The sequence below is a fragment of the Beauveria bassiana genome (genome assembly GCF_000280675.1).
Source record: "Beauveria bassiana ARSEF 2860 unplaced genomic scaffold BBA_S00008, whole genome shotgun sequence".
In the NCBI taxonomy this organism is placed as follows: Eukaryota; Fungi; Ascomycota; class Sordariomycetes; order Hypocreales; family Cordycipitaceae; genus Beauveria; species Beauveria bassiana.
Window position 1 is genome coordinate 547835 of NW_007930843.1, and position 16839 is coordinate 564673.

Genomic DNA, 16839 nt, shown 5'->3' on the forward strand with positions numbered 1-16839 from the left:
AATTACTAATTGTGGCACAATCAATTCGCAATTAGGCTTATCAACACGCAAGAGTCCGAGCTACCAAAGCAATTGCTTATTTTTATTTCGCCATCGCAAGCAAAGCTATCTCCATCGCAGCTTATGAGCCTAATCATGCGGGCCTCGCTGCTGGGACTCGGTTCTTACTCTTGACCAATCAGGAGCCTCCCGAGTAAGACCTGCAGCATAAGCAATTGCCCGATTGGGATGAACCATTACTTTTAGCGCATTATTGCCTTGGATGACCTTGTAATCATATAGATTCAGATACTGCTTGTCGAATCCTCAGATAACAAGAAGAAGAAAGAAAAAAAAAAAAGGCTAGCAAACGCGTAAGAGATTGAAGTGCTAGGTATTGCCGCAAGAGATATGAATTCGAAGGCGAAAATGGGGCAGCCGACAGCGGCATGTGAAAAATGCGACACCAGTAAATGACCAACAGTGAACTTGCGTGACAATATAGTTGCATCTCTCCTCAAAGAGACAAAAAAGTTAGAAGGGGACTATGGATCTTTTAAATAAAGTCTTGAAGCGATTATTTCCGCTACTCTAGTTAATCTATTCTGTATTCGTCCATGTAGCATGTAAATGGCCATGAGCTGGTGTTCACTGTTGGTTGAGGACCGCCTCGAGGTCAAAGCGCAGAGAGTTTTCCGAACCACTTGTGAATGGTTCTCTAATTGCCTTCATCTTCACACAACTCACCAAATTGCCAATTTAGCCTGCCACGTTCTCCCGTATGAATTCCGTCATAGCATCAACCACCTCGACCGAGCCTTCACCACTGAGTACAGTCAAGTGGCCCTTGCCCTTGGCCTCCAGAAACTTCTTTGTCTGCGGAAACAGCTCAAAAGCTGCCTTTTGCTCTTCCGGGGGCGACATGGTATCTAGCTCGGGCGTCACCATCAAGACTGGCGTCTTGTCCACAAGTTTCAAAATCTCCTTTGGCTGCCACCAGGCCAGCTTCTGATATGTCTGCAGCGCAATCTTGTTCCGAAAGTTGGGAGCGCCGCGGTCAATGACGGCACCCATGAATCCGTACGCTTCGATGCCGCCCGGCCCGCCCGAGCCTGCCATTCCAATCGGATTCTCGCCCTTGCTGTTGAACGGCGGCAGCATAAACGGCTCATTGCCGCGCAACTGGGATTGACGATCGCGTATCAATTGCAAAAATGCCTTGTCGCGCTTTTCGGCTTGGTAGAAACTCAAAATTGGACAGACCATGACCAGAGCTTTGACGCGACGGTCTACAGCGGCGGCGCATGCGCTGACGGTGCCACCAAACGACATTCCCCAGAGTGTAATCTTGGACGAGTCAACACTTGGAAGCGAAGAAATGTGCGTGACAATGTCTAAAAAAAAGGTGTCAGATTTTGCTTGAAAAGACCAGTTGCCCAGGGAAAATTTTACCTGCGAGATCTTCTGCTTGTTGAAGGGGATCAATGAGGTTCTTTGGAGAGCCATCACTGTCACCAATACTCCGTGGATCATATATGTAGGTATTGAAACCTTGCGATTGAAAAGTTTCTGCTATGTCAGGTAGCAGCATCTCTTTGACACAGTTGAACTACCATTGCGAAACTGTCAGCTAAATTGGCAGTCAAAAATGTCTGCCCTACGTACCCCGGGAGTCATGATAATTGCCGGCCCTTTACCGTCGACGGCATAGAACCTTCCCCTGATGATGATGCCATCGATGGTTTTGCATTCGACAACCTGGAACGATGAAAGAGGTGCCATGATTGCGCAAGTTGCAACTGCATAGAATGAGCGAGACTGTAGTGGAGCAAAGAGGCAAGTATAAGTGAAGAGGTAGATTAAGATTGAATTAAACTTATCGAGGTTTATTGCCTCTTCCAAGAGAGTCGTATTACTTTTCTCTGATGTACAACCAATAACAAGTTGTTTCATTAGCCTATCTCCATTCATTCGTGGGGCCAATAATTGCCGGCGTAGAATTCGTCCGCTCGGCCGATTCGGTTCCAACTAAATCACGTTGAGTAAGAGTGAGGCTGAACTGATCCACAGATAGATTTACATGCTTACCATGGGTTTCTGACCATGCAGCAGCTGGCATGATTGCCAGCCTAGACGTTGCGCAATGCTACCGAACGCTTGTGGAATTACGACGGAACTGGGTCAGGACATGTCACTTGGTATCGCCAGTCTGTGCGCCACTTCGAGATTGCCATATGTGGTTATCGTGTCAGACCTGCAGGACTTGCGCAAGATGGCTAAGCCGAACGGCTGAACGTTACTGATGGTCTTCAGATGCTCAGCTCGGGGTAATACCTTGTGATCTTCACATGAGTATTCCATGTCATTCGTAACTTGGATAAGCCAAAGAAAACGTGGCTGTTTTAGCTGCCGAATGTGGAAAGTTTCCTTGATACAGCCATCTAATCAGAATCACCTAATGTGAGGACAACTCGCAATGCAGGAGGAATAAAAAGAATCCATCTTCAATCGTAAATGTTGTATTCTGTGTAAACCCAATTCTTCTCATTCTCTTCACTTCATACTAGGCTCCACGTTACGTCTGTATAGACTCTCGTCCACACCATGTCGGGCCAAGAACCTATTGCCATTATTGGCCTCTCCTGCCGCCTTCCTGGCGGCAACTCCAACCCCCGCAAGCTTTGGGACTTTCTTGAACGAGGCGGAATTGCCTCCAACAAGGTCCCTGAGAACCGCTTCAACATCAACGCCCACTGGGATGGATCACACAAGCCTAGGACCATGCGCCCACTGGGCGGTATGTTCTTGGAAGACGTGGATCCGGCGGATTTTGATGCATCTTTCTTTGAGATTTCCAAGACGGATGCAATTGCCATGGACCCAAATCAGAGACAAATGCTTGAAGTAGTATTTGAGGCGCTAGAAAACTCTGGTCTGCCTCTCGAGAAGCTGGATGGAGCTCCGGTGGGATGCTTTGTAGGCTCCTTTGCATCAGGTGTGTACATGCCAAATATCGTTGCAGTAACGAATACGAATACTGATTGAAGTTTTCAGATTATGGCGACATGCAAGCTCGCGATCCTGATGACCGTCCTGCCAACATCACTGTTGGTGTCGGCCGCGCCATCCTGGCCAACCGCCTCAGTCACTTTTTAAATATCAAGGGCCCCAGTTTGACGATAGACACGGCCTGCTCAGGCTCTCTCGCCGGCCTTGATGTGGCATGCCGATACCTGAAAACTGGTGAAATTGATGCCGCTATCATTGCTGCTAGCAATCTTTACTTCAACCCCGAGCACGTCATGGACATTGGCGCCGTCGGAAACGCACACTCCCCTACTGGCCTCTGCCACACCTTTGACATTTCGGCCGACGGATACGTCAAGGCCGAGGCTGTCAGCTCTTTTATTATCAAGCGTCTATCCGACGCTATTCGCGATGGCGACCCCGTGCGAGCAGTTATTCGAGGCTCATCTACAAACAGTGATGGCCGTACACCTGGTATTGCCAGCCCTAGCGCTGAAGCACAGGCGGTTGCCATTCGCGCGGCCTACGCAAATGCTGGCATCACCAACTTTAATGACACGGGATATCTGGAATGTCACGGTACCGGAACTCAGGTGAATTTCTTGTGGTGAACTATTTCATTAATGCTCATCACTAACTTGGAATCAAGGCCGGTGATCCGACTGAAGTTCGAGGCGCAGCATCAGTCTTTGCTGCCTCTCGCCCAGCTGATAAGCCTCTCCTTATTGGTTCAGTATGAATTGCCCACGTACATACATGTTCATATTTTATACGAGCGCTGACAATTTCAGATTAAAAGCAATTTGGGCCATGCGGAGCCCGCAGCAGGTAATTCCGGCTTGATCAAGGCGGTTCTGGCTATTGAGAACGCTCGCATCCCGGGTAACCCAACCTTTGAGAACCCGTCCCCCAAAAGTAAGCATCAACCCTTAACCCTAAGCATTCAAAAAAAAAAGAAAAAAAAAGAAAAAAAAGAAAAAAAAATCGAAATCCTTTTTAAAGTTTGAGAATTACCAAAATATATAATAAACACGAATCTAACTTTTTTACCTGCAGTCGACTTTGCTGGATGGAAAGTCCAAGCTAGTCGCTACACAGTCCCCTGGCCGACGACCAACGCGCTCCGACGCGCCAGTGTCAACTCGTTTGGTTACGGAGGCTCCAACGTGCATGTTGTCATTGAGCAGGCAGCGTTGGACCACAAACCCCGGCACACATCTTCCTATCTGTCTGAAGATGCAGAACTCGATATCGATGACGAACTCGAAGAGGGCCGGTCCCACACTCTGGTTCTGTCCGCCAACGACGAGGCATCGCTGCGTGCAAACATCCGTGCTCTTTCCAACCACCTGATCAACCCTCGAGTCAAGGTCAACCTCGCCGATTTGGCATACACGCTTAGCGAAAGACGCTCTCTCTTCTTTCACAGGGCATACTTGACCACCAAGACTACAGACTTTGAAGACGATGCATTCGTCTTGGGCAAGAAGCAGTCGGAGAAGCCGCGCATTGGCTTCGTCTTTACTGGTCAGGGAGCGCAGTGGCCGCAGATGGGCAAAGAGCTACTAGAACTGTTTCCCTGGACGCGCAGTATTCTTGAAGAGCTCGATGCAGTTTTGCAAAAGCTGCCTAACCCTCCTGCCTGGTCACTGATTGGTAAGGATTTCCTTCTTTAGCCCCCAGCCCTTGAGCGGTATACTAACAAGTATTGGTTAGATGAACTGACTCAGCCTCGCGCTGCCGAGCACCTTCGACAGCCAGAATTCTCTCAGCCTCTGGTGACTGCCCTTCAGCTCTGCATCTTGGCTGTCCTTGAATCGTGGGGCGTTTCCCCGCAGAGCGTCATTGGCCACTCGTCTGGTGAAATCGCCGCCGCTCATGCCGCCGGCTTCCTCAGCCGTGCCGACGCCATTGTTGCCGCATTCTATCGCGGACGTGCTGCGGTCAACCGCAAGAACGATGTGGCTCAGAATGTCGGCATGTTGGCAGTCGGCCTTGGAGGTGACGCAGTGCAGCCGTACCTCGAGGCCCATGCGGGCAACGCCTGGATAGCCTGCTACAACAGCCCCGGCAGCGTCACAGTCTCGGGTAGAGTTGAAGCCCTCGAGGCCCTCGCTCAGAGCCTCAAGGCCGATTCTCATTTTGCCAGACTGCTTCAGGTGGATCTTGCCTACCACTCGGAGCTGATGAGCGTCATTGGTGAAGAATACGAGAACCTTTTGCAGAAGGCCAGCTTCACCTCCTCTGCTGGTCACAGCCACGTCACCATGTTTTCCTCCGTCACTGGAAAGAAGAAGACGGATGTCGCAGATGCTTTGTACTGGAAGAACAACATGGTTTCTCCAGTGCAGTTTAACGATGCTGCTCAGGAAATGCTCACCTCGCCGGACGGCCCGACTGTGCTGGTTGAAATCGGACCATCTGGTGCTTTAGCCGGCCCTGTCTCTCAAATCAAAAAGGCCCTCGATAAGCAAGACAGCGATGTCGCGTACATTGCTGCCTGGTCGCGTGGAGCTAATGCAGGCAAGGCACTGTTTGACGCTGCTGGACGCCTCTTTGTGACTGGATACGCAATCGACCTGGCCAAGGTCAATGAGTACAAGGAGCCATCCACCATCATCGACTTGCCCAACTACTCTTGGAACCACTCCATCAAGTACTGGCACGAGAATGCTGCCAGCAGAGACTGGCGATTCAAAAAGTACACGTCGCATGACTTGCTCGGAAGCAAGGTCCTCGCCACCTCGTGGCAGGCCCCTAGCTGGAGAGCTCATCTCAACCTCGACAACGTTCCCTGGCTCAAGGACCACAAGATGGGGGCAGACGTCCTGGTTCCAGGCTCTGGCTTTATTTCCATGGCGCTCGAAGCCATCTGGCAGAAGTACAAGGCTGTCGAGCCGGCCGCTGCCGACGTCGCCGCAATCAATGATTTGGCTTACCGGTTCCGCAATGTCAAGTTTGAAAAGGCCCTGGTACTCGAGGAGGGCAAAGACACCGAGGTGATACTTTGGTTGACTCAGCAGCCAGGCAGCAAAACATGGCACGAATTTGTCATTTCTACAACAACTGCAGACGGCTTCCGCATTGATCACTGCTCTGGCCTGGTCAGGGTGCAAGATGAGCTGCCCGATTCGATTCCAGAAGGTCAGGACGGAGAGCTCGCCCACCCCACTGCTGGACGTCTATGGTACAAGGCGCAGTCGCAGATCGGCTACGGATTCGGCCCTTCATTCCAAAAGCTCAAGCACGTCGAGTCCCTCAGCGGAAGCCGCAAAGGCCGCGCCGTCGTTGCGCTTGAGCCACCTGCTTCCAAATGGAACCCCCAGACTTACTACCCAATCCACCCAGCGTCTCTGGATGGCTGTTTCCAAACCGTGACGCCGTCGCTGTGGTCGGGCGAGCGAAGCTCCATCAACGCAGTTGTTGTGCCGTCGGTGCTTGACGACCTCGTTATCAACAAGGTGCCCCATGACCTTCAGGATGGCTTGTCTCTGGCCAACTCGGAGTACTCTGGCCGTGGACGTCTCTCCGAAGCCAAGAGCTACATGTCCAACTGTGCCGTGTACGACCCACGGACTGGCAAGCTAATTGCTCGCATGACTGGTCTTCACTTTGCCGAGCTCAACACCGACGCCAAGGTCGACCCGCATACCTTTGACGAGGTTACTTGGAAGCCAGACATTAGCCTGCTTTCGAACCAGCAGATTGCGTCTCAGACCCTCAGCCTGGACGCCGTGGAGGGAATCGGTGCCACCATTGATCTGGTTGCACACAAGAAACCTGCCCTGACCGTCCTTGAGATTGGCCTTGATGCTACTGATGCGTCGTCGCTGTGGTTTGATGAGGAGCAGGAGTCGTATTCTGCACGCTCTGCCTATGCAGAGTATACTGTTGCTACGGTTGGTGGACCGAGCCTAGTCGACCTCCAGACAAGATATGAAGGCAAGAGAAATACTTCCTTCCTGCTCTTGAGTGAGAAGAAAGAAAGCCTTGGCCTGGAAGCAGCTTCCTACGATCTAATCATTGTCAAACTTGGTGAAGCCAACTCTTCCAACTTGCTTCAAGAGCTTGAGTCGCTTCTCTCCCAGAGCGGAGCTTATACTCTTGTCATCCAGGGCAAGGTCTCTGACTCCACGGCGAGAACTTCATCTTCCGAATCTGGTTCACTGCAGTCCGCCGCTACCCGATCGCCAGAGGTCTTGCAGACACCGAGTGCGCCCACATTTGCTGATCCTAGCATCAAGTCTTCCTCCGTGTCTGACACTCCGTTGCCAGGCCAGGACACTAACTCTGGCATCAAGGGTTTGGCTCTCGACGTTGCTCTCCAGGAGAAGTTCTCAGTGGTCAACAGCAAGATTTACCCCGTCTCAGAACTGCCAGGTCTCGGATCTCCTGTCGAGATTGCGTCTACTGAGAGCGTTGTCGCCCAGTTGTACACTCCGAACAACGCTGAAGTTGAAGGCCTCGCTCAGAAGCTGTCAATTGTCAGCTTCTCTGACAAGACCTCTTCCCTTGGTTCCAGCCTGAAAGCTTCCCTGGAGTCCACTGGGTGGTCTGTCTCAACTCATGGGCTTCCTCTGACCAAGCCTGCCGACGGAAGCATCGTGCTCGTTCTCGACGAAATTCAGTCGCCCTTCCTGAGGGACATCTCTCAAGAGCAGTGGACATCATTGCAAGCACTGGTCAGCTATGGCAACCCAGTTCTCTGGGTTACTCAAGGTGCGCAGTTGAATGTGACAAACCCCGACGGTGCTCTTGCCCCCGGACTCTTCCGCGTCATTCGCATGGAGGACCAGAGCGCCCAGCTCACGACCCTGGATGTCGAAGCTGCCACGGGCCCGGCTACCGACGCTGCAATCACGCGGGTGTTGGAGCAGCTGCGCCAGCCGCGCGTCAAGGAATTTGTCGAGTTTGAGTATGCCGAGAGAAACGGCATCATCCACGTGCACCGCATCGTTCCCGATGTTGCCGTCAACAACTTCAAGTCGGTCGAGCAACTTGGCGCCGAACCTGTTGTACAAGACCTTCACGCTACCGAAGCTGAAGTATCGCTCCGAGCCGAGCGCATGGGAACTTTTGATGCCCTGACCTGGGCTGAGACATCTTCTGGCCCTGTACCCGTGGAGGAGGGACGTATCGAGGTCGAGGTTGTCGCCGCGGGTGTCAACTTCAAAGATGTTGCCGTCACCATGGGCATTGTTCCCGAGAACGAATACACGCTGGGCTATGAAGCTGCAGGTGTTGTCAAGCGACTTGGACCTGGTGTGACCAAATTCAAGGTCGGGGATCGGGTTTGCTTCTTGAACAATGGTAGTTATGCCAACCGCCTGCAGGTCCCGTACCAACGGGCGCACGTCTTCCCAGACAACATCAGCTTTGAAGAGGCGGCGACGATCCCGTCGGTATACTTGGCGTCCATCTACTCGCTATATCACCTTGGCAACCTCAGGTCCGGTCAGACTGTCTTGATCCACTCGGCCACTGGTGGTGTTGGCATCTCGGCCATTCAGCTCGCCCAGCACAAGGGTGCCGAGGTATTCGTCACAGCAGGCACAGAGGAGAAGCGCGAATTTCTCGAAAAGAATTATGGAATTGCCAAAGATCACATCTTCTCTTCGCGAAACACAGACTTTGCTGCGGCCATCAAGAAGCAGACTGACGGCCGCGGTGTGGACGTTGTTCTCAACTCGCTCATTGGCGAGCTGCTTGACGAATCCTGGCGCATCACGGCAGATGGCGGCACTTTTGTTGAGATTGGCAAAAAGGACATTGTCGATCGTAACTCGCTCTCCATGGAACCCTTTGATCGCAATTGTTCCTTCCGCGCTATGGACTTTTCCTATACCAAGGATATTTCTCTACCACTGATTGAAAGGTGAGTCTCACTTGTATCCTCATGTTCAGAGAACGTCGAACTAATAAATATATATAGACTACTTGATGAGATTTTCGATCTTGTCAATGCTGGTCACGTCAAGCCCATCCAGCCCATTACCACTTTCGGCTTTGATGACATTCCATCTGCTCTGGCTCATATTCGTAGCGGTCGTCACATCGGAAAGGTTGTCATCTCCAGTGGTGAGCACACCTCCGTCGAGGTCCCTATTCGCCCCGCGGCACGAAAACTTGCTCTTGATTCCGCAGTCTCGTACTTGATTGTTGGTGGTCTCAAGGGTCTCTGCGGCAACCTGGCCATCCACCTGGCCAAGAATGGAGCACGTCGCATCATTGTCTGCTCCAGGAGCGGGTTGGATGATGCTGCCTCGCAAAAGACTGTGGCAAACTGCGCCGCCTATGGCTGCGAGATTGTCGAGGCAAAGGGCGACGTTGCAGACGAAACCTTTGTACGAAAGATTTTCCAGGAAGCTTCCCCGGCCATTTCCGGCGTCATTCAAGGTGCCATGATTCTGAGAGTGAGTTCCTTATCATTGGCAAGTTTCTTTTCTGTGGCTGACATAATGTATTAGGACAAACCGTATGAAATTATGACTTTGGAAGAATACCACGCCGCGATCCATGCCAAGATTCAGGGCACCTGGGCCCTCCACCGGGCTTCGCTTGATCAACCCAAGCCCCTCGAGTTCTTCACACTTCTTTCCAGTATCTCTGGCATTGTCGGCAAAAAGGGTCAGTCCAACTACTCTGCCGCCAACACCTTCCTCGATTCCTTTGCCTACTATCGCCAGTCCCTCGGTCTGCGAGCCAACGCGGTTGATTTGGGTCTGATTGAGGATGTCGGCTACGTCGCCGAGCAAGGCGGCATGGACAGTCACTTTGATAAGCGACAGTGGACGCCGATCCTCGAAGGCACGCTGCGAAGCATCCTCGACTACTCCATCCTGCAGCAGACCCCTAAGCCCCTCAACACAGTCAGCGTGCCGCAGCTCATCACGGGCATTGGCTACCCTCTCCCCGACGACTCGGATCTCAAGAGAGAGGCTCGCTTCGGCTACCTCTTTAGCCAGGCCGGCGGCGCCGACGGGGCCAAGGACGGCGGCAGCAAGGGAGATCAGGCCATTCGCGCCCTCAAGCTCATGCACCAGTCGGGCGCCACCGGTGCGCCGCTCGTCAAGCTTGCGACGGAGCTTGTCGCGGGCCAGATTACCAAGATTCTGCGTCTCGAGACGGAGCTCGAGCCAGCCAAGTCGCTCATGGCGTATGGTGTTGATTCGCTCGCGGCGGTGGAGCTGAGGAACTGGGTGCGATCTGAGCTGGGCGCTGAGCTGTCGACACTGGACATTACCAATGCCAGCTCTCTGATTGCCCTTTGCGAGAAGCTTGTTACCAAGCTGCCCGCGCCTTGATTTTTTTTTTCGGGATAAATCTGAAATAAGTCCTGCAGGACAGGCTTTTTTTGATTTTGGCTATACTAGAATTGTTTGCTATGCTACTCCGTACTTTACTGTTTTATTTATCTTTGACCGTTTATAGACTTTTTTACATTATTTCACAGGTTATGTTCAAATCTCGTGAAGCCCTGAAATGAAATGACTGACGTACTCAGATTCCAAAAAGAGATATATCGTGTTCTACGGGGCTAACAGGAGACTCCTTCGTACACTTTGAAGAATTCGTACAAATTGAAGAAGTTGAAGCTGTCACGCTATCCACGTCGCACAAATGGCAACTTGATATTTCCTAAGTGTAGTACGACAAGCCGATTTTGCCTCGCGCGCGCCCCAGGATAATATAGCGAGTAAATAAAATCCTTCCCCTCTAGGGCTATGAATTCAACGCCCGGCCCTCTGCACCATTTCCGCCTGCGCGCCACAATGGCATCCGTGGGCCGCAACAACACACGTACCCTGCACCAAAAGCTTAGAGCATCGCGGCGTCATTTTTCTCTGGAGTGGAAAGGCGTGAAATGAGGTGGAGATGACGCTACGAGCGGATTGATGCATCACTGAAAGAAAGACGCGCCGGACTCGTGGGAACGTGGAATTGATATAATGACACATTCGCGATAAACTGTCAAGGATACGGGCAGGGCTAGAATCAGAACGCTGAATTCGTATACATCGACTTTAGGCACGATTCGAAGAGCAAAGAGCATTGCATTTCCTATTGCGCTAAATAACAGTTGATAAAAACATCAATTCCCTTATATTTTCATATCCGCTAGCGCGCATCTCTCATCGGGCCGTTGCGGGCGTGGACTCTTTGTCCGAGCTCCTCCCGGTCCATCATTGCCCTGCTCCTCTGTTCCCCATATACATTTCGTCATTCAGCCGGGTATCTTTTCTTTTTTTGTTGTTGTTCAAGTCATTATCTCATGTCCTTGCGGGAAAAAAAAACAAACGAATCATCTTAACCGCCGGCAACCTAAAAATCCGCCATGACCGTCGTGGTCGATCGCTGCGCACGACTACGCGCATGTAGCGCCTGCGCCTCCAAACACTGCGACATAATCTGGTAGACCTGCCAGACGCCCGCATTCTGCATCATGATGCCAAACAGTCGCAGCAGCTTGGGTACGTAGCCGCCGGGCTCGACGAGGTGAAAGTCTGGGTCTATGCCCGCGTTCGCCAGCTTCTCCCTCGCCTTGACGGCCGCAGACTCGACAATGCCGCGTACCTTTTCCAAGAGCCGCACGTCGTCCTCTTCGAGAATCATCACGGCGGGCATCTGCGCAAAGTCAATCTCGTCGTGGCCCACGATGCCGAGATACGGACCGACGCGGTCCTGCAGCGTCGCCAGCCACTCGGCGAGTACCTGCAGGCAATCAAAGGCACAGAGAGCGGCCTGCAGCGAGAGCTCGCCGCCCCAGAGGTCGGCAACGGAGACACCGAGGCGGTCAGCCATGAGGAGGGAGTCGGCGGCAAAGAACGATGCCTTGCGGAGGTGCTTTTCACGGCGCGACGTGACGCGCTCGGCCGAGTTGGGGTCGCCACGCGCGGAGGTGAACCTGGCAAAGTCAATGGATTGCGTCTGCGGGCCGGGCGAGTCGGAGATGGTCGCGTCGCGCATATTGGCGTCGGCGGGCTCTGCTCGGCTGCTCGGCTCCGTGGCCGATTCGTCAGACGACGAATTCTCCACGACCTGGCTGCCGCGAGCAATCTCGTTGGCTACGCCGATCCAATCGCGCTCCCAGAAGCGCTCCTTGGCGCGTGATAGATTGACAAACAGGCGGACGTATGCCAGGTCGAGCAGTGGAATCGAGTCGGCGGGCAGGGGCCCGAGGCCATACGGATTCGGGTGCTGGACGCAGTGACGTGGGTTGCTCGCCCAGGCCATCTGCCAGGCACGCAGGGCGGGCTCAATGTGGCGGTGCATGCGCTCCGTCTCCTCGTTTGTCCAGACCTTGTTGTGGTGCCGCTGGCGGGTCTCCCAGATATAGTTGTGGAGGGCGTAGATGAGAAGAAGAAGCGCAAAGGAGCTGGGGCTGAGCTGGCTGCCACGCACCCTGCTGGGGTTAGAACCCGTCTCAAAGCCGGCCGACATGCTATCGAGGGTCAAGTCATCCTGTTCCTTTTGACTCGAGTGCAGCAACTCGGCCAGGGCCTCGCGAAACGGCGGCGTGTTGTGAGCGGCGCCGCGGACACCGCCCCTGGCGAAAAAGTCGAAGCTGGTCTCGGCAGCCCAAAACTCCTCGTCACACGGCAAATCAATCAGGATTTCGGAATTCGTTAAAGCTGGCGCATGATTGTACGCTGTCACTAGAACGCTTGATAAGAGGTATACGGCGTAGAGGGTTCGCTTGCGTTCCTCCATTCTGCTCCACTCGATCCACTGATGGTCTTGCAGATGCTCCCTTTGGCGCTCAAAGTTCTCGTCGTTGGCTATTTGCACATCTTCGATATTTGGGACGTGGAGCTGCGTCGGCTTCGCCAGCTGAGCCCCTTGAGCGAGACCCACCAAGGATGAAATGTGCATGGAAGCGATATCCGTAGCAATCTTGTCAATCACGTTGTGGCCGTATGAGATGTTCAAGAGCATAGTCTGGACCAGCCAGACGGGCGTGTCAGAGCCATCGTCACTGGGCTGTGAGCCGCTCTGGGACGTGGTGCTTCTTGCCCTGCTCATTTCCTGTTTGCGACGATCTTGCAGGAACATGAACACCATTCGTTTCGACAGCTCAAACAATTCTTTGGATACGTCGAGATCTCGTTCATACAGGGCGCCGATCATGGCGGTGGCCAGGACGAGACATCCCTTGCCGCCGTGGGACCCTAGTTCGTCATCGTGCCCGGGCTTAGACATGTCAAAGTTGAGGGTGGGGACATGCAAAAAGGGAAGATGCGGGTGGAAGTGCGTTAGGTAGGAAGTGACGTATCGCTGGAGGTCCAGGGTTGAGGGCAGCTTGTGCTCGGTGGACTGATTATTGGCAGTCTGCGGCGCAGTCTTGAGAACGGGTTTACGACCAAATGGTTGGGATTTGGAGAGGATATTCACAATGGCGGTCCTGGTGGCATCTGTGATTGTGGTTACGGGAGAGGCTCCGAGGTTCCCGGCAGCGATGGGGTGCGTAGGGTCCGGGCCAGGATGGAAGCTTGGGGAGCTGCTTATGGTTTGCGCGTTGCGTCCCGTTACGACGGATGGGTTCATTGAACTCTGCGAATGAGGCGCGGACAGGTAGGGGTCATTGATCTTTTGAGAAGCTGGCTGAGGTGATACAGGTGCTCCGTTTAGGAGATCGGGAAAAACCGACCCATTGATATCCATCGCAAAAGGGTTCGTCATCTGCGGCGGTCCCATGACGGAGGGCTGCCACATGGTGGTAGACCCTGCTGGGACCGGATGATTTGAACCATCCACCATGACATCGCTTATCCCGCTCTGGCTCGTGGTGCTGATTGCTGAGGGGCTCGAACCGTCAATCGCGTTTTCGTTGTTTTGAAACGTCATCTGATGCTCAAAGCCGGCGACCCAGTCAAGGCCGTCATCAAAGGGCTGACCAGAGGAGAGGTCGTTGAGTGAGGAGCTGAAGGGAGACTGATGGTCGACATTCATGGACTGGGGCGAGTCGTTGTAGTGAAGGGCGTTGGGGTTGATGGTGGAGCCATGGCCAAAGAGAAGGTTTTCAAAATCAAATTCGGTGCCAAAAGGACCAACCGCCGGCGCCGTCCTCAGTGCCGGGCCCATTTCGGTCGTGGTGCCCGTGTCGAGCTTGGAGAGGCTGAGGGCCATGCCGCGCTGGCTAAGAGCGAGGGACATGCTGCCAAGGTCAAAGTTGTGCAGCGGCAGGCCTACTAGAGACGGGTGTCTATTGTGGCCGCCCATGCTTCTAGCGACAGAGGCGTTGGCGGAGGCCAGCATCTGCATGGCTGAACCGTCAACATGACTTATAGTATTCGCTCGGGGCCTCATCTGGGCGTTCCCTTGACCGGCAGCTCCGACACTAGGGCCTGCTATGCTATTTTTACGTCGAGCCTGGGCGGGAGTAACGCCGCTCGCAGATTCTCGGCGGTTGCGCGGGCGGGCCGAGGGAGTGGTCGTTTGGTGCAGCTTTTGCTGGTGCCGCAGAAGCAAATCACGGCGAGCAAAACATCGCTGACACTCGGGACACTCAAAAGGTTTCTCTTTGGTGTGGGAGCGCTCGTGTCGCTTTAAATGCTCGAGACGCGCAAAAGAACGCTGGCAGGTCGCGCAGACGTGGGGTCGTGGCTTATCGATTTTCGGAGCGGGAAAGGTGGGTGGTGCCGGCTTGGAATTGACAGTAAGAGTGGAAGCTAATGGTTCGCAGCTGAGGTTAGCGGTAATTCATCATCAAACAAGATCAGACGCGGTTTCTGGTCATGTGCGACTGGGCCGGCGAGGCAGGCGAATGGAGGGGCGGCGATGCAAAGAGGTAGGCAAGGCGCGACGTAGTGGGCGGGATTTTTTTCTCACCAGAATCGTCAGCGGCGGGCTTTGCGGGCGCAGCAGTGGCGGGTGCGGCGGCGGCGGCGGCGGCGGGAGATGTGGAAGTCATGATGGAAGATGAGCGAGAAGGCCTGGCTCCAGAGTCGTTCATGACCATGGCCTCGCCGGGAGAATTCTAGGCAAAGGGCGGCGGCCGCGTGGTGGGCGTCGTGATGTTTGCGGTGAGTGGCGCTGTTGGTTGAGCAAGCGTCGAGCTGTCGTGGGGCAGAAAGACGTGAGACGGTAAGAAGAGAGAGATGGCGGGGGGTCAGGAGAGCTGATTAGGGAGGGGCGATAAGAGGTGTGAGACGGGCGGCGGTTGGCGGTTGGTGGGAGTCAGAGGAGTAGGTAGGGAGAAGAAACAAGCGCAGAGCGGAAAAGCCCGAGCTTGATGGGATTGAAAATGGTCGGAAAGGGGAGAGCTGTTCCGCCAGTCGAAGCAATTGCTGCTCAACGTGGGACAAAAAAAGAAGAGTCGTAGGAATAGAAGAGAAGAGGTGAGGGAAGAAGGAGAGGGTTATTTAGCGTAGCGACGGGCTGGTTTAGGGGACGGGATGGGTGAACGTGGCGGGGTGCGAACTCGCACTGTAGCCTTTTTACTTGTAGAGGGCCTTTGTATTTAGGGCTTTGCAGGGCTCTGCAGGACCCTTGGTGGCCGGTTTGGTGGACCACGTACGTCAGTGGTTGCCGCCACCACCAGCAAATACCCGAACGATCAAGGCCAACAAGTTTGCCTACCATTGTGGTCAAAGTGAGGACAAGACGAACCTCACAACTCTCGAGTGGGCAGGGTCTTGTCTCATGCAGATTCCTCCCCAGGTCTTTCCAGACAATGTCTCGAGCACCGCGCGCGACGCCGTTGCATTGCAGACCAGCGTCCAGACGGGGCCGGTACAGTGTATACTACCGTCGGGACACGGTGCGCACACAGAGCCGCCTGTTTTCTGATTCCGTCGGGGCCGAAGCAACTGCTGTGTGTGAGCCACAGTGGATAAATTTCGAAACAAATTGAAGACTGATTCTCTGGCTAATAGCAGACGAGCTAGGCTCGCATGCTGGCTCGCATCTGCAGGTTCGCAGGCGTGGAGCTTGAGCTTTTGGGCTAATGCGATGCGGCGCCCGTGATCAGTGCCTGGGTACGGATTACGTTGACCAACGGACGCGTCCAACAGCCGAGCCGCACACAACGCCATTATTTGTCATGGCTGAGCATGATTGTGTGTAATAAGCGACTTATCCATCTTGTTGATGGGTGCTTGCTACAATTTCTACATGTCCATTTTCCCTTCCAAACCGCGAGGAAACGCACGTCTTCCATCGGCGTAGGCTGGGAGGGTCTCGCCTTTGTCCTAGCGTTGCACTCGCTGCAAGCCTCTGCAAGGCCCCTGTCCGGCTCCATGTAACCATGATGCATGCTGCCAATGCTCTAGCGATTTATTGCTGCCAACTTTTGACGGAGTGGTGCCAGTTGGGATGTTGTCGATGCAATCAGGCACACCTCTCTTACTGCCAGCTCGCCAGCCTCGTCGTTAATTCGCCCGTCTCAACTTTTCAATATGCGGCGGGTACATGCCCATGTCTCATTTCGTCTTGCAGATGGCAGAACATGTGCCGCCAGCCATTACAATTTTCGCATCGGCATTGGGGCCTGCCGCAGCCTCGCTCGCCCTCGTTGGCTGCATCTGCATAGGTGGGCGTCGTGCGGCATACACTGTGCAAGACATTCAAGACATTTCACAGAGTCAAGTAATTCCCACTAATGTCGAGAGCGATCCCTAGAAATCGTTGGACATGAGGTGAAGCGTCGCTCGCTACTCTATGCCACCTCGTCAACCATTCGTCCTGTCGGCTGTATATCATCAGCTCACTAGCACTAGGCACGGCAGTCCGACATGACCTTCTGCATCGTCCCAGTATGCACGTCGGCATCCACCTGGCCCTGCAGATTTGATTTTTTTACCAGCACCTTATAATTCAATCGTGTGGACAATG

At 53.7% G+C, this 16839-nt stretch overlaps 3 protein-coding genes across 3 annotated transcripts; 1 reads left to right on the plus strand and 2 right to left on the minus strand.

The window, feature by feature from the left end:
- Positions 1 to 738: 738 nt before the first annotated feature.
- On the minus strand, positions 739 to 2098 carry BBA_03809 (DltD domain-containing protein; the record flags this gene model as incomplete). Its single annotated transcript, XM_008598906.1, has 4 exons — positions 739 to 1373; positions 1432 to 1588; positions 1645 to 1778; positions 2068 to 2098. The coding sequence occupies 4 exons, from the start codon at positions 2096 to 2098 to the stop codon at positions 739 to 741; spliced, it is 957 nt and encodes a 318-aa protein (XP_008597128.1).
- Positions 2099 to 2583: 485 nt separating this feature from the next.
- Positions 2584 to 10310, plus strand: BBA_03810 (polyketide synthase; the record flags this gene model as incomplete). The annotated part of the gene is made up of 8 exons (XM_008598907.1): positions 2584 to 2974; positions 3034 to 3599; positions 3656 to 3739; positions 3798 to 3921; positions 4063 to 4662; positions 4723 to 8881; positions 8939 to 9419; positions 9474 to 10310. The coding sequence occupies 8 exons, from the start codon at positions 2584 to 2586 to the stop codon at positions 10308 to 10310; spliced, it is 7242 nt and encodes a 2413-aa protein (XP_008597129.1).
- A 1018-nt stretch (positions 10311 to 11328) lies between these two features.
- BBA_03811 (DNA binding regulatory protein AmdX) lies at positions 11329 to 14917 on the minus strand (the record flags this gene model as incomplete). The annotated part of the gene is made up of 2 exons (XM_008598908.1): positions 11329 to 14675; positions 14836 to 14917. The coding sequence occupies 2 exons, from the start codon at positions 14915 to 14917 to the stop codon at positions 11329 to 11331; spliced, it is 3429 nt and encodes a 1142-aa protein (XP_008597130.1).
- Positions 14918 to 16839: the final 1922 nt, after the last annotated feature.